Below are 17,050 nucleotides of genomic sequence, written 5' to 3'. Positions count from 1 at the left end.
CTGCAGTAGGCGAGAATGAGAATGGCATGAAAAGAGAGGCAGAAGTAAGCAGAAACAATAGATGTGGGGTGGAGGTGGGAAAAGAGATGTATGACACGCTTTGGGACCCTGGTTTCAGCTGTGCCTGAATTCAGTTTTACCCCTGGACTTCCAAGGTATAAGACCCATTAATTAAATTTCTTTGGACCAAGCTAGTTTTTTTAAAAATGTCTTTATTGAGTTTTATAGAGAAAAGAGGGAGAGGGATAGAGAGATAGAAACATCAATGAAATGAGAGAGAAGCATCATTGATCAGCTGCCTCCTGCACGCCCCCTACTGGGGATCAAGCCCGAAACCCAGGCATGTGCCCTGACCAGGTATAGAACCTGTGGCCTCTTGGTTCCTGGGTCAAAGCTCAATCGCTGAGCCACATGGGCCAGGCTGGACCAAGCTAGTTTGAGTTGGGTATCTTTATTTTCAATCAGGGTCTGCCTAATACCTACAACAACAACAACAACAACAACAACATCCCTCAGCTTTCTATTCCCATTCTTATAGCAACTACCATTTATTCAGCATAAATTTAACATAAATTATTCTGTGCTGAGTGCTTTTCATAGTTCAAAGATATCCTCCCCATAGTTCTATGAGGACGTGGGATGGATTGTAATGGCTGCAAATTCTTTGCCACATTCCCATGGAGAGGTGGGGTCTATTTCTCCTCCCCTTGAATGTTGTCTGGTTCTATGACTAGGGTCGACCAATAGAGAGTAACAGAGATGCTGTGCAACTGCCAAAGCTGGAACTAAAAGAAGAGACGGCAGCTTCTGCCTCCCAGGCTGGCACAGTCTATGTCAAAAGTCAGCCTTATGTAAGAAGTCCCATCACACTGAGGCCGCCATGCTATGAGGAAGCCCAAGCTAGACACATGGAGAGAAGGAGGCCACTGGAGAAGCTCTGAGGCACTAGACATATGAGTGAAGCCTCTTTGAGTGTCCAGCCCAGCCCAGCCACCAGTGGAGTACAGCCAGCTGAATGACTACAGCCAATAGTTCTGCCATAAGGAGCAGAACCACCAAGCTGAGCTTTGACAAATTCCTGACCAAAAGGATCGTGAGAAGTAGTTATGTTGGGGTTGTTTGTTATGCAGCAATGGGTAACTGGAACAGGATGACAGTCCCATTATAAAGGTAAAGAAACCGAGACTCACATGATCTGTACTGTAAACTTCTAAGCAGCTGCACCAGCTTCAGACCCAAAGCTCTTGCTTTGCCCTACATACCTTGAAGGGGGCATGTACAGTATTTGGACTATGAGAATATTGGGGGCTTTGAATCCTAGCCTTTTGGCTATCCCCTCCCCCCTTCTCTCTGGAGGAAGATGGGGGCATGAAGTTTAGCTCTGGAGAGCCCAGATCTCCCAAACCTTTCCTCTCTTCCTTCCGCACTAACCATCAGCTTCCTGAGAAAGAACTAGAAGGAAGGAAATGTAGTTGGGTGCCAGGAAAAACCTTGGAACAACTTTTCTTTGTCTCCCTCTAAGTGTAATTAGAAATGCTGTTCTGAGCAGTCTTTTCAGTGTTAATGGGGGTAAAGTTAGTTTCAAATGTTTAGTCTGATGTTAGTAATAACATATTTCATCACATTCTACGGTTCATAAAGTGCTTTAATCCTATGGGCTTGGGTGGCCCTAAAAGTCTACCCACAAATCCCCCAGGGATCACAGAAACAGAAGGGCAGATGAGGGTGTCACACGCCCCTAGAATGTTGGTGAGAGCTGAGTACGCCAGCAGAGGCTTCCCGTCTGCTTTCCCCAGACCCTCTCAGGAGTCTGTTCCTTTAAAGAGGGATTGCTACTTCTTCTCCTGTAGATCCAGGCCCTCGATGTGTGACAGGAGTGAACAAGAAGAATGCCAAGGGGAGATTTGGCACTCTTCACCATGGTTGCCAGGAGAGCCCAGTCCCATGGGGGAGGGGGGCGGGGGAAGATAGGGACCCAGTTCTATCAAAACCATCTCCCTTTAGACACTCCTTCCAGAGCCTGGCCCCATGTTAACCCGCAGGAGACCAGCCCCCCTCCCAAACTGTGGTCCCAGTCCTATTGGTTTAAATATCTTTATTGATACTAAACTCACCCACCCAACACATGGCCAGCAGTTCTGAGGAACCCCGCATCCAGAGGCCTAGAGAAGTTTCCATCCGGGACCAAAAGAGGGAAACTTTAGAGCTCCCTACAGCGTATAGTCTCCCCAGAACCCATTAAAGCACCTCTGGGGATCCCTCGGATGCACTGGGCCTTCCTGGGCACGCGAGTAACTCCAACCTCAGTTTCCAGAGGCTTGGGAGATGGACTTTTGCAAGGGTACATTGGGCCACGGCAGCGCCCCCTGCTGGAGCCCAGAGGTCACACAGGTACGAGAGGCAGCGCTGCGCGCAGTGGGGAGCGGCCGGCGGCGGGTCAGAGGCAGAGGCTGAGCTCCTTGCGCACGAGGCACTGGTGGCACTGCACGACGCAGCACCAGTGGAAGCGGCACAGGCAGTTCTCCTCGAGCTGCACGCTCTCCTCGCGGTGCCCGCGGCCGCAGCACAGCAGGTCGCAGCCGCTGAGGTCCAGCGCGCTGCTGTTGCAGGCGCGGCCGCGCGTGCCTGGAGAGCCTGTGCGCCGGTTGGGGGCGCAGAAGTCGGGCGAGTCGGCGACATAGAGCAGGTCAGCGCGACTGGGCGGCTTGAGATTGCGGACAGCGGGCAGCAGAGCCTTGCCGTCGTTGGTGCCCATGACACGCGAGGCGCCGTGGAAGCGCTCGAGCAGCTCCGCGCCCACCTCTCGGAACGGGGGCAGCTTCTGCCAGCAGGTGCGCAGAGCGCACGAGCCCGACAGCCCGTGGCACTTGCATTCAGTGCGCGTATGGCTCCGCACCGCCTGCGGGGAGCAGAGGAGCAGGCAAATAGAGACAGATGTGGGGGGTGCGGGTCGCGGAAAGGCCCAGAGGACCGACAGACAGAAACAAAAAAAAAGGGGGGGGGGTGCGTGGATGGAAGAGAGGAAAGAGCAGACCAAAAAAAAAATTAAAAAAAGGAGAGCGCAAGGTGAGGAGGAGGAAATTAAGGAAGCGACAGCCCGGAGTGGAGGGTAAGAATGACAATGATGGAGAAGTAGAAGTGGGGAGTGGGGGAAAGAATGCAGCGCAGGGATTCTGGGATCCAAAGCCAGAGAATAGGGAGAAAGTAGAATGGACAGCGCGGGTGCGAATCTCCCTGGAGCAGGGGAGGTGGCGGTGGTAGCTGTCGCACCTTCTCCCTCCTGCCAACCCTCAAGGCACCAGGCAGGGCTGAGCAGAGGCGCAGAGCCCGCTCCTTGGGCGTCTGTCTCCACCATCCCTCCCCAACCCTCTCTGGCAGGTATGTGGGCCTGTCAGGACATACCTCTCTGGGCCCCTTCTTACCCCCTGCCCATGCCTCAGCCCCAAACTCTAGAAGATACAGGATATGTGTGGGGATGCCTCTAGAGCACCCTAGAACTGAGGCAGGGTGCCCACTGTGGACGCACTACTGAGAACTAGAACCCCAGGTGTCCTGCCCTCTATTTGCTGTTTGTGTCTAAGAGTCACAGCCCCACCAGAGATTATGGGGCCAAATGCCCTAGGAAGATCATCTCTGGAATCTCAGAGTGTAGGGACCAATCTGATTACAGACATTTGTGTCCCTCCCCCTCCCAGGTTCTGTCCTTCCCCTTGGGCACATCTGACCCAGACAGCTTTCTGTCCCTAAACAAGCTCCTGGGGCCTCCTCATTGCAGAGGGAAGGGGAGAGGCTGCCAGAGTTCTGGGCAGGGCCTGGTCTAGGGTTGCTGGGAGGCCAGTTGACAAGAGTCCCGACTCAGTCACAGCTCTCCTGGCCTCTGCCTGACCCCCTCCTGCCTCCACCAGGATCCAGCCCGTTGCCCCTTGGTCTAGCCCCTTTCCAGGCCTCCCTCACACCTCCTGGTTCCCCTACCTCAAGACATTTGTCTCCATCCTCTTGTCCCTGCCCTGGCAGCCACATCTCTACCCACCCCGAGCTTTACCCCACCTGTCCTGTTTCAGAGGTATGCCCTCTCTACCTGGGGTCCCTAAAAGCCTCAACCGAGTCCTCTCCCCTGGGTGACCTTCCCTACCCTGCCCCAGGCCCTCCCAGGCCCCCAACCAATCTTCCCAAGTGGCCCCCCCCACCGCCACGCTAGCTCCCACACACGTTAACATACTCCTACACATACACACCCTCTCTCACACCCTCACTTCTCACACTTCAACAAAGTGCTCCTACACATTCACCACGCTGTCCTACATCCACCCAGCCACACAACTGTCCCACATCCACTGACACAAGCACACGTTTCCACCGTCGTGCACACACCCTCTGGCACACCCCTGCCCATACTCACCAGCCGGCCGGCCTCATTGTTGTGAAGCTGCACCAACGCTCGGATGTCTCCACTTCCCCGCTTATGCCTCGCGTCCATGAAGAGCCTGGACTTCTCATCCCCGAAGTCCACATCGTCCCCACAGCCTCCCCACTCCCAGGCTGCACTGCCCTCTGGGGAGCCCACAAGGCCAGGGGGCCCCAGGGTGCCTGGCAGGCCAGGGGGCCGTGGTGGGGCCCGCCTGCGGGGTGCCTGGCAGCCACACTGCAGCAGCTCGCCCATGGAGCAGGCCTGCGTGACTGCATGGCTGGCGCCGGCAGCCGTGATGGCAAAGACGAAGGCGGTCTCCCGGATGTCTGTGGGGACAGGGAGGAGCAGTCAGCACAGCATCAAAGCTGAGTCCTAGGGGACTGTGGTGGGCGGGGCAGTGCGGTGGGGCTGGAAGACAGGGGCAGGGCAGGGTGCCCAAAGATTCTGGGAGAGGTGGGGCTCGGGCAGCCTCCCCAAACCTCCACCCTCTCCTCTGAGCTCGAGGTCCCCTCCTCGCACTGACCCTGCTGCAGGATGCGCCCAAAGGCCTTGCTGTGGCTGGAGCAGTTCCAGCGGCGGAAACGGAACTGGAACTGGCACTCTCGAACCCCAAGCCGGGCACCCCGCGCTAGCTCAGCCACCACTTCTGGCTCCTCCTGGCACAACTCAGCCTGCCGCCCTGCCAGCCTCCGTGCTTTCCTGCAGATACTGGTGGGGTCCATGACCAAGGGGCTGCCCACTGCCCTAGGAAGCAAAACACAGCAAGTCAGGGGTATAACTCCAAGGGTAGGGGGTGACAGAGAGGGAGACCAAACCCCGCCCCCCACACTCAGCCCACAGCCCAGGAGCTGGGATATGCCTACCCACCACCAACAACTAAGATTGAGATTCTCCTATCTGGTTCCCCTGCCATTCCATCCACATCTGTGTTCCCTTTTAACTAGAGTCTAGACTGAAATCACTGTAGAGCAAGAATTCAATCTTATCCTTCTCTGCATATTTTTACTAATAAATCCTTATGTAATTTGACTCAAGGTAAAGGCAGCTGGCAGCAGGTAGGCCAAGACTAAAATTCAATAGGCCTCGCCCAAAGGAAGACAAGGAAGAATTTAACAGAAGGAAGATCAAGAAGGTTGTCAAAGGAAAGAAAAAGATTTTAGAAAAAGATCAGAAAAAGAACTGGTCTTAGTGGACCACAAGCTGGATATGTGTCAGCTGAATAGTCCTGATGCTAGCAAGGCATGGGCAATCCCAAGGGATATAGAAAGCCATCTGATGGTAGCGTGGCTGGGGAATGGAGCCTCTGAGAGAAGTCACACTTCCTCTCCAGCCCAAGTTTCTCATTCTGTAAAATGGGAAGGATGGGCTTTGATCTCTAAGGTGGGCCCTCCCACCCTCAGATCCTCTGTTTCCCTTAATTGGAGAGCAGGAAGAAGGAGCTGGGGGCTGAGTCTCTGAAGCACTGTGAAGCAGGTGACAGTGACCCTTCTACTCCAGGAGCTGTGGCCTTTCCAGAGCAGCATGGCAGCAAGCCAAGCCCTATGCACTGGGGCGACATCACTGATTGGAGAAGGGGGACACTGAGCGGGTGGGTAAAGACCTCCTGGGAAGTTCCACACACTTTCCGAAATCCCTCCATTCCCACCACCATGCTGGCTCCCACACGCATTCCCAGCCTTCATTCTGACAAGAGAGCTACAATTTGGTCTCCATACCAGGCCCGTGAAGGTTAACTTGGCTGGGTATTCACACCTGGATGAAAGGGCTTTCATCAGATTGCTCTTATTTGAATGCTTAACTGGTATGCCTGTCTTGTAGGAATGAGTTGAGCACTTGGGAGCTGAGGGTAATTTGAGACCACTCAAAAACCCTTCAGCAGAGGGCAGAAAAAGACTCTCTGGGCGGGGAGAGAAAAGTGGCATCAGGAAATAGAAAATGTAGAGGAAAATGGTGGTAGATAGGTGCCAAAGGTCAAGGTGGCCTTCTTTTCAGTTTAGCTTCAGTGTACATCCACCCCCACTGTCCCCATTTGCTCCACAAGTACAGGCTTCCCAGGCATGTTCTGGCCCAACAACAATGAAATGTAATGGGCTTAAATAGCAGCAAGAGGAATTTAGGTCTTAAGATAGAACTTAACACTAAGGAGTGAGATGCTTGAAGAGGTGGTTGCAGGGAGATATGTAAGTCCTTTAAGGTCTAACACACACACACACACACACACACACACACACACACACACACACACCACCCGACAGATCATTGTTATCATCCCTTTCCAAGTAGTCCAGGAGCCAGAGTTCTCCCCTCAGTGGAGAGATTTACAGTCCAGACCAGCGATTTTCAACCTGTGTGCCACAAGAATTTTTAAAACTCAATACCTGACTATTGAGCCAGGGCACTGACCTCTTTTAAAAAAAAATATTTTTATTGATTTCAGAAAGGAAGGGAGAGAGAGATCGAGTGATGAAAGAGAATCGGATCGGCTGCCTCCTGCATGTCCCCCCATTGGGGATCAAGCCCGCAACTAGGCATGTGCCCTTGACCAGAATCGAACCCAGGACCTTCCAGTCCACAGGCTGATGCTCTATCCACTGAGCCAAACCAGCTAGGGCGGCACTGACCTCTTTTCCCTTAGATTGTTAAACAAAAAAATGACAACATCCAACACAACAATAGTTGTCCAGTGTGAATGAATCAAAATTATACCTAATTTTTTGGGTCAGATTGACACATTTTTGGTGTGCCGCAGAATTTTAGTAATTAGTTTATGTGTGCCATGAGATGCAAAAGGTTGAAAATTGCTGGTTCAGACCTCCCCTCCTCATGCTTAGGACCTGCCCATCACTGCATTCCAACTGTGTCCTGGGAAGGTCTTTCCCAACCCTAGAGAAGTGATGGATGGAGCAGTGGGGAGTGGGCCAAGGGTAGGGCAGCCAAGCTGGCTCCCAGTGGCTCAGTGACCTTCAAGAATTTTAGGTGCTTCAAGAATTGATTTCTACTGCCCAGGGTGGCTCAGTGGTTGAGCGTTGACCCATGAACTAGGAGGTCACAGTTTGATTCCTGATCAGGGCACATGCCTGGGTTGTAGGCTCGATCCCCAGTGTGAGGTATGTTTCTATCTCTCTCTCCCTTCATCTCTGAAATCCATAAAAACATTTTTTTTTTAATTTTAAAAAGAGTTGACCTCTATCTATTTATCTATCTATCTCCACCTCCTGCCACTTATTTCACCTCATTACAAAAAGAATTTGAGGCAGCTTCCAATAAGATCATATAGGGTCAACAGATAAGACTATAAGCACCTTGAGAGCTATTAGCGTCATATTCTTTTGTCTCCTAGGCAGATTTTAAGGTGCTTAATTCAAATTTCCCCTGGATTTTAATGGAAAATTTGCATATTATGAACAATTACTATAATACTACAATGAATACCATTTAATACATGTTTCTGAATGAATAAATGAGCCATCTCAGGAGAAAATCCTTACTTGAGCCCAGCCCCTGTCCACATGTCATTTCATGAGTCCTAATTGCTTTCCATAAACATTTTATTTCTCCCACTGGATTCAGAGGCAGGGAAGCAGGCCTCCCCAGGCTGTCCAGGTCCTCTCCTGCCACCACATGTCCAGGCCTCCACCTAGGAGTCTGGGGATCTGCACACTCAACACTCCCCCATGCTACTAAGTTCCCCAATTCTCCTCCCCAAACCCTCTGCTAACTCCCTACTTTCCCAAGGTCGACTGGCCTTATCTTCCCAAGGTTACTCTGCCCCATCCCTCTCCTCTCCCTCCTCCTGTCCCAGGGGATGGAGGGGGTATGCAGGGGAGAAAGGCAGAAATCTCTTGACCTTATCTGTTTCCCAGGGGCTAGAGATAGAAGACTCAGAAGGATTCCTGGCTGCCTGGGAACTAGACTTGTTTACAAGCTGGTCAGGAGAAGGGATGGGCAGTAGTAGCAGCCAGAATCCCAAGGGACCAGTTTGCTCCCTGCCCTCCTGTTCTTGCTCCCATCCTCAAGTCACAGGAAAGGGAACTCCAGAAAACGAGTGGCAGGGCAGCATTGGGCAAAACACCGAGCCTCACTTCAATACCCTGGTCTCTGTCAGCTCTGGGTGAGCTGAGCCACTCTGGGCAAGTCAGTTCCCTCTCTGGGTTTCAGAAACATGAGGAGCTAGCATAAAAGGCTCTCATTACCCCCTCTAACTTTAACACTTGACTCCACATCAAAAAATAACTCCCCCATCTCTCCTCTTCCTTTACCCTCCTTCCTTCCCTTCTGCTTCCTTAGGGAATGAACTCTGCTATTCATGCTCTGAGTCAGCATTGTCCTGGGATCAGCCCACAGAAGCTGTGCCCGTTTGGGAACATCTGCATGTTTTGGGGGCTGGAACACAGGGTGGTAAGAAATATGTAATATAGAATATGTAGGGTCTGTGATCCTAATCAAGTAGACATTCCTGGGCATAGAAACAATGAGGCTAGTTTTAAAAGAAATCAGTATGCAGACAAGAAGGGACAAGCCTAGGGTTAGCCATTCTAACTGGCTTGGCCTGCGCCAAAATCTTCCTCCCAGGGCACAACATCTGTACATCCTGCTCTGGGGGCCCGGAGTCCTGGTCTGCTCTACTTTTCCTTTCCCATATTCACAGGGCCTAAGAGAATGCCCAAGGTCATGCAGGCCAGCTCCACCAACCTGACCTCCATTATACAGATGCACAATCTGAGAAGGGAGGTGACCAACACTGACCACTCAGTGTGTGTGGGGGTGGGGGTGTCTCATTGCAAGAAACTTAGGTAAATATTTTAAAAACCAAAGGGCCAGAGGGAAATGGCCACCAAAGGTATCAGAAGACATTAGGTAGGTAGCCTCACATGCCACCCTCCATACAGCCCTTACTCCTAGCAGGATTGGGTAACTCTGCAGCCATCCCAGATTCTACTGATAAATTTCTGGACTCAGAGCCAGCCCCTCCCTAGCCCCTAAGTCATGAAAATCTAACCCAACATCTCTCCAAGCTCACCTTAGATACCACTTGCCCTAAGGTGCCTCCTCTGGTCCCCATGCCTCCCTCTACATCATTCTGCCTGTCACTCACTGGGGGAGAGGGGCAGGTGCTTGTTATCCTGCCAGTGGCATAATTATTTTGTCATGTTTTCTTGTCTATCTCTCCAATTAGATAGGAAACTCATTAAAGACAAAGATCTCATGAGGAAGCATAATATCAGTAGCAGAGTATACGCAGGGCTTTGGGGATCCAGCAGACATGGGGTTGGAGCTGGGCTCCGCTGCTTGCTTATTCTATGATGTTGAGCAAATCCCTAGCATGTGAAGTTGGCATTTCGTATTTGCTGAATGGCTGCTGAGACTTAACCTTCTGAGTCGTTTTTGGCAACTGTGAAATGGAAGCAAATAATAACACCTGCCCACTTCCCAGGTGACATGTGAAAAGAGCCTGTCCAGAGAGTGGGCTTCCACAAGTGATTTTTGTCTTGCCATTCACACCCTTATTCATCTCCTGGCCTGCTCAGTGCAGGGCAAACGGTAGGAGTGCAGGCGGTGTCTGTGGATTCCTGAGAACTCTCTTTTCTCCAACTTACACTTCTCAGCCTGTGTCTCCTCCCCTACCAGCCCTGCCCCTGGACCAGAGGACCCTCCAGGACTCCCACCCCCCTTCTCCGATGAGCACTCCTGGGTGGATTATTGAGGCCAAGGGGATCACAGACCCTTTTGATGCCCAGCCTCCTCTGAAAGGTCTCACAGTCAGCTCTCTATCCCACCCCCCCACCTGGGAAGGGGGTCCCTCATCTGACCCTCATCTCCAGGAGCCAGCAGAGGGAGCCCTGAACCCTGGGGCTGTGGGTGGGGGCTGCACGGGGGTGGGGGAGGTGGGTGGTGGAGAAGGGGCAGAAAAATGTTGCTTGACTGCTGTGGAGGCGGCTGGGCCCGGGCCTGTGCCCGCCCGCCTGTCCTGTCCTGCTCTGTCTAACTCCCTAATTACTGCTACCCCTCCCCCAGTCCCTACTCCCACCCCAACCACCACATCAAAGCCAGTGATGCCCCAGCTCCATTAACCCCTGCCTCCCCACCACCCACCAGCCACCCTACACCACCACCAGCACCACCCCCTTTCCCACCCCAGTTCCGTTCCCTCTGCCCTGTCCTGGACACTGCCCTTCCCACCTCCTCACACTTCTCTCCTTCCCATCCTCACCATACAAGAGGGCTTCCTATTGATCAGGGCTGTGGGAGGCCAAAGAGTAGACACCTTGAACCTCCTACTGGATCCCCTGAGGACAATCTGTGCCTTCTGCTCTCCCATACTTAGGTGGGAGCAGGGATGGGGGAGGCCCAGTACCCCTTTCCTGAGTCCCACACCCAATGGCACCCAGGGTGAGACCCTCAGCAGGAGGCAGGCTCCTGGCTCCCACCCTCAGCTGCCTGCATTCTGTGTGGCCTCTGGCCATTTCCTATCCCTGGACTTTGCTGGACTTCTTCCTATAAGTGACAAGATGAGACCAGATGATCTCTAAGTCCTTTCTCAGTCTAATTTCTGAATTAAATGGAGGGCTCAGAGCTGGAGGAACCAGCCAAAGAGGCCAGGTGGAAAATGGGAGAACCCTCCCAGCAACCTTTCCCTTCCTCAGGTAGTCCAAGGCAGCACCTAAGATCTCCTCCCATCCCACTGCAGGCAGGAAGGAGGGCGCAGGCTAGAGGACTCTTACCCAGTCCCCAGGGACAGGCTTCTGTGTTCCCCGAGTGCCTCCTGCTCTGGCTGGCTGTATGCCCTGCTGCCAGCCTGACCCAGGCCTGGCTGCCTGCCCCGCCCTGGCCTCATCCCCTCCACAGCTGCATTTCTTCATCAAAGTACACATTTGAATCCCCCTCGCTGAGCCCTGGTGATCAGGCCTCCCTCTGACCTCCCCCCACCAACTCCTGGCTTCTGATGAGAGCTGGGCAGGAGGGGGCTGGCACCTCCCAGGAAGTGTCACAGTGCCAGGACTCTGGTGGGCTCAGGGCATGCTCTGGCCCAGATTGAGCCAGCCTCCTTTTGCCCCTGCCCTTTTCTGCTCACAGCCCCATTGTCTTCCTCCAGGGGAAGCTGCCAAGGCGGGAGGCCTGGAGGGTGGGACTGGATGACCACCCCACCCCCATCCCCACCGCACCCTGAGCTTGGCAAGGACCAGCAACAGGACTGCCCACAAAGGGTGAGGGCCCCAGATAAAGATGGGCTGGGAAAGGGTGGCCAGGCCCAGCTTGGGGTGGGGGTCACAGCTGGAAAACCCGAGCTTCAGGAAGGAGCCTTGTCTTTTCCCTGTCTCCCTGTGGGGCCAGATATGAGGCTATCTTAGGCCCACGGTTCCTGTTTCTATAAGGAAGGGGGTGGTGGTGAAAGGCAAGATGAGATGGGGGAACGGGGTGGGATTGGGTGGTGTTTTTCCCAGTGGAACAAGGGGAGGGTTCGTTTCTTTCATAGGAAATATAAAACAGAAAGAGGAAGAGAGAAAAAGGGAGATTAATTTGGCTATTCTGTGAAAGTGAGCTATTTTCTACATCCACTAATTAAAGGATAAATAAAGATGGGTCAGACATTAAGAAGAACTTTCGGGGTGGGACGGTGGGGGAACAGGTAGAAGGGAGCTGGTGAGTAGGAAGCTATAGCCTCTCCCTCTCTCTGACTCATTCTCAAAATGGGATCTGTCAGGGTCAGCGCATTGGCTGGACAAGACAGCCTGGTCAGTGTCCCGGAATCTTGGATTCTGCAATTCACAAGGATACAGTTATAGATGTGAGAGAGACAGGCAAAGAGGCTGGGACAGAGTTTAGAAAGCATCAGTTCCATCAGGCGAGCAAGGGGGAGAGGGACAGAAGTGAGAGAGGGATCTTTGGAACCAGGAGCCAGGTCCCTGAGCCTATCCCAGGGCCGGGGCCACTCACCTCCAAGAAGGACCCTCCTTTCCTAACCAGGTCAGTCCTGTCATTCAGAGTTCCTGGGGTCCTCTCTGCTCCCTGTCTGGCCACTGCTGGAATGTCAGAGCGGACTGCAGTGGGCTGCTGCAGGTCGCTGCTTCCTGCTCCACCACTAGAGCCCTAACCTGAGAAGTAGGGAGAAGAGGGCCAGCAAGTAGGTCCTAGACATCAGAGAACAGCCTGGAAGTTCCTGGCCTGAAAAGCTCCTAGCCAAAGTGAAGCTGGAGGGTGAGGGTGAGGGTGAAGAGTGGCAGGAGCCTCAGGCCACTTGGGATGCTGGGTCTGGCCCATAAGCCCATTCCTGATCTTGGAGGGCAATGATGGGTGTGGTGGGAACAGGAGTGTAAGCAACCAGAGTCAAAGGTCCTGAGAAAGGGAATCTGGGCTCAGACCAAAAGAATTAAGTATCAGAAACAGACAGAGGAGAGCGAAGGGCCAAGGCAGGCAGGAGAGGCAGGTTCTATCTGAGAAGCATCTGAGTGAGGCAGTCTCTGGACATCTTATCAGCCCAGCCCCTCACTCTTCACCCTGCTTGCCCTGCAGCTGCGGCCATGAAGGCTTCTGTGTTCTCCCACACCTGCCCTCCTCACCTCCTCCCCCACTCCTTGCTTCCCAGCTTCAGGGTCAGTCTCCAAGGGATCAGGCTCCCTCCCTCTGGTTTGGCTCTTACCCAGCAACCCTTCCTGAACAAAAGTACCCCCACAGATACAAATCCCAGAAAAGTGAATCAACCAACCAGTAACACTCCATAAAATTGTCCCCAGGACTTTTTGCCTCCAGGGCCCCAAAGGCCAAGGCTCTGGTTTCCAAGACCAGGGAAGAGAGACACAAGAGGAGATGGTTGTCAAAATGCAGTAACTGGCATAGTTGCCCAATGCATGGGATGGTGCATTGGGAGCACAGAGAAGGCAAGGGAGAGAAGACAGAGGGACAGCTTCCTGGAGGAAGTGTCATTTTAATCGGAAGGATGAGAACAATTTGGACAAATGGAGAGGGAGGGGAGGTAAGGCAACAATTATCAGGGAGAAACCCCTGTCCCACCCTGAGAGAGGGCAAAGTTAAGAAAGGTTTTGGAGAGTAAAAGAGATACCCCTTTACAAAGTTTTGTTTGGGACACTGGACTTTAAACTGAAATGAATATCCCTTTACACTCAGGAGGTCTCTGGCCAGGAGAACCTGGGGTGTGGAGGAGGGAACTACATTTAAGGAGTACCTCCCAATGTCAGATAATTTTGCAAATCATCCCACCTAATGCTCTGACTAAGCCTGCCAGGTAGAGGGATTGTTTCCCAGTTTTATGGTTGAGACGTTGTGGGGCAGCGAAAAAGTGACCTGCCCAAGGGTAGCAGATTTAACAAAAGGAGCAGGTTAGATCTCAGGTCTATTTCAAAGCTGCTACTGGATTATGCGAAGACAGAAGCAAAGGACACATGTTGCCTAGCCGGAACCTGGGTCGTCCTCAATTTGCCCCCTCACTGACACCCGGAGGGATGCTCTCCCGTCAGCAGCTCCCTGTGTGGGCATCCTCCTCTCCATCTCCCTAGAAGAGACAGTTTCTGCCTGCTTCACCCCTCCTTCCAAATCCTGGGATGGGGGAGGAGTGGAGTGTAGAGAATCCAGCCAATGACATGGCGATATGCAAATAGGCAAGACCCTGCCTTCTTAGGATTGGCTGATGCCTCAGCGATATTGGCCAAGTCCCTCCTCTCTTAACACTAAGCTATTCCGGGGTGGTTTTTGCTGCTCTGGAGACTGGAAAGGAAAAAGTCCGCGGGACCCAGATATCCGAATGGTCCTGACTTGGCACCCACCTTCCCAGTCCCTACTCCAGCCCCAAGACTCCTGCACCCTTCGCTGCCTAGGTGTCTGCTCTAGCTAAGGCCAGTTCCGGAAAGATGTCCTCATTTCTTAGTTGACCAAGCCTCCCTCCCTTCCACCGGACCCTCCCGGGTTCCTGAGCTGCACATTTACTTGATCCTTGATCCCATATCCGCAAGGTCCAGGCGCCTGGGTCCCTCTCCTGCCTGGGTCCCTCCTCCTCTGCTCGGGGAGGAGGAAATAGAGAAAGCCAAGGTCCTGACTCAGTTTCCCTTTTCCGTCCCTTTCCTGCCACTACCGCCCACACTGAAGGAGCTCAGAGAGAAGTAGGTAGATTTCTGGGCAAAGTGGGGCGGGGCAAAGGCAGCCGTTTGACCCTGCTTATGACTGCCTACCTTGTTCCTCTCTTTTCCCCAAATCTAGTCCAACTCCCCTAAATCCAGAGCCCTCCTCGCAGGTTCTTTTCTTCGGATCTCTAACTACAGATCTTCCCCCTGTCTCCCCGGTAGCTTTTTCCTACCCACCCACCAATTCCTTGGTGACCTGGATTGAGCGCATAACCTGGGAGGGAGCTGGAGTGTAGGACACGGGAGGAGGACATACAATAGAATGTGCGGGGGGTTGGAGTAGATTATAGAGCCGCCTGAGTGGTAGTTCAGAAGTGCCACGGGTGGAGGCCGGCAGGAGAGCTGTACGCACCTCCCCCGCACCGCCCCAGCGCGCAGGTAGAGCCGGGAGGCAGCGGGACCGCGGTTCGGAGCCATCCGTCACGAGGTCCCCACCCTCGAGCGTCGGGAGCCGCACCGGGACAGCGCGCTGCAGCACTCACCACCACAGTCCGCCGACGTGCGCGGGACACAGGAGCAGCAGCAGCAGCAGCCCGAGGCGGGAGGGTGAGGGCGGCAGCATCGTGACCGCTCTGCCGCCCGCCGGTGCGGGCAGGGGGGCGAGGCTGCAGGGCCAGTCGGTGCACGCGGGGCCCGGGCTTCAGGGCGAGTGCGGCTCTGGCGGCGGCCGGGAGGCGACGGCTCCGGCGGCGGCGGGGGGGCCCATCCCGGGCGACGAGGGCGCGGCGGAGGCGGAGAGCGGACGGGGCAGCCAGCGCCTGAGTCTCCTGCCGAGCTCGCTCGGGAGAAGAAATCAGAGCCGGGGGCAGGGGTGGGAGGGGAGCGGGGCCCGGGCGGGGGCGGGGGCCGGGAGGTTGTTGGGGTGGCAGTTGCGACAGTCAGGCGGCGGGACTCTCGGGAGGGAGCTGGGAGCCCCGGGGCGGCAGGCGCAGCGCCGCGAAGGGCGGGAGCGAGGGTCCGGGGCGGGGCCGCGCGCTCGTGGCTGCCCGACCCGCCTGCCTCGCCCCCTCACCACGCCTCTCGCGGAATGGGAGCCCCCCGCCGTCGCGGGAGTCGGGGGCAAGGAGGGCGGGGAAACAGGGTGGAACGGGGTGGGGGGGGGGGGAGAAGAGGAGCTGAGGAATGGGGGACGGGCTGGAAGGGAGACGTTTGACAGGTTTGTTGACTGTAAAGAGAGAAAACTTCCCAGGAATGAGGGAGTTTGGGTGGGTGGGGGGGCGGGGGGCGGGGAGGGCGGTGCGGGCGATGCTAGAGCGGGGACCCGAAGAGGAAGTCCGCCTGGGGCTCTGGATGCTCCTGGGAGGGGTGTCTAGGGAACTAGAGGGTAGGGACAGGCGGACTCAGGAGGGGGTCACCCCTTACCGGGGCCGCCTCCGCCCCTCACGCCCCTTTCTCAGCCTTTCCTGGAGAAAAGGAGGAAGCCCTAGGCCTCCACTCTGGCTCCCCAGCCACCCCGCCTCTTCAAGCCCGAGTTCAGGGGAGGGAGGTGCGGAGGGGAGATTAGACAGCAAGAGGAACCTCTCCACGGTCTGCGCTCCAGCTCTCAGACTCAGGAGCGAGCGATAGAGCGGAGGTTGCAGAATAGCAAGAGATTGAGGGGTCAGAACTCGGCAGCCAGGCCTCGCGTACCCGCGGGTCCCTGCCTCACGTTGCTCCCCCAACTTAGCGGGGCCAGAAGGGGTAGGAGAGCCAGCTGCAGGTGAGATGGCATTTATTCGATTCTCTAATGCTACAAAAATGTCTTTGATGCCCCTGGCCCCCTCCCCACGTGGGGAGATCAAAGGCTCCGTGGGAAGGAGGGACAGCTCCATTCATCACGGCCTTCGGGCTCGCACCGGCTGCAGTCCCTGCTCCTCCCCTCCGGCCCCACATGCCCCGGGGGTGCTGAGGGACAGGTGGTGCGGGACATTCCACAGCAAGGGCCTTGTCTCCAAACCACCATTTTCTATCTAGAGTGGCCATCAACCTTTAGGAATGTATTGGGGTGGGGAGGGCAGATCTCGGACTTCAAGCCCGAGGTGCAGACACCTCAGGCTCCCACAGCAAGACTCCTGGTGGTTTGAGTGGGGGAGCCCCTGAACTTGGAGAGTTAAGCCACTTCCAAGAAAAACACCCGTGGTGAACAGAGAAGGCAAGATTCCGAGTTCCTCAGAGAGCAGAGACAAGTGGATCACGATGAGACTGGCGATGTGACAGAAGACCATGGGTGCCTACCCCACAGGAGGAGGCAGATCTGGGAAAGGAAAGGATGGGTGAGAAGTGTGAAAAGGAAATGGAGAAATGTTCACCTAGGCACCTAGGGAAGCCTCTGAGTTTGCTGGGAGCTCCACCCCAGGGCCCTGGTGTCTGGGCTGTGTTGGTCTAATTCCTGGGTACAGAGAGTTCTGGTGAGGGGCTGGGATACTCTCGAAGGGGAGGGGGCCCTGTGGGAGGAGCTGGTGGCTGAGGGAGTTAGTGAGGAGGACATGGTCCTAGTGCCGCCCTTTCCCATTTTAACCCTCCATAGCAC

At 54.7% G+C, this 17,050-nt stretch overlaps 1 protein-coding gene across 2 annotated transcripts; it reads right to left on the bottom strand.

Moving 5' to 3' along the window:
- Positions 1-281: 281 nt before the first annotated feature.
- On the bottom strand, positions 282-15,374 carry WNT6 (Wnt family member 6). Of its 2 annotated transcripts, none has more exons than XM_079782557.1 (4): positions 15,024-15,374; positions 4,932-5,152; positions 4,400-4,734; positions 282-2,899 (listed from the first exon to the last, which is right to left on the bottom strand). In XM_079782557.1, the coding sequence occupies exons 1-4, from the start codon at positions 15,101-15,103 to the stop codon at positions 2,438-2,440; spliced, it is 1,098 nt and encodes a 365-aa protein (XP_079638683.1). In that variant the 5' UTR covers positions 15,104-15,374; the 3' UTR covers positions 282-2,437. The 2 variants fall into 2 exon arrangements, with proteins under 2 accessions (XP_079638683.1, XP_079638684.1); XM_079782558.1 differs by lacking the exon at positions 15,024-15,374 and adding an exon at positions 14,894-14,991.
- Positions 15,375-17,050: the final 1,676 nt, after the last annotated feature.

This window comes from Cnephaeus nilssonii, assembly GCF_951640355.1.
Source record: "Cnephaeus nilssonii genome assembly, chromosome: 10".
Taxonomy (NCBI): domain Eukaryota; kingdom Metazoa; phylum Chordata; class Mammalia; order Chiroptera; family Vespertilionidae; genus Cnephaeus; species Cnephaeus nilssonii.
This window is presented reverse-complemented; position numbering and strand designations above follow the sequence as displayed.

Coding starts and splice junctions, on each gene's coding strand:
- WNT6 (XM_079782557.1), bottom strand. CDS start 15,103: ATGCTGCCGCCCTCACCCTCCCGCCTCGGGCTGCTGCTGCTGCTGCTC. Junction 5,153..15,023: donor CACGTCGGCGGACTGTGGTG/GTGAGTGCTGCA, acceptor TTTGCTTCCTAG/GGCAGTGGGCAGCCCCTTGG. Junction 4,735..4,931: donor TGGGCGCATCCTGCAGCAGG/GTCAGTGCGAGG, acceptor CTGTCCCCACAG/ACATCCGGGAGACCGCCTTC.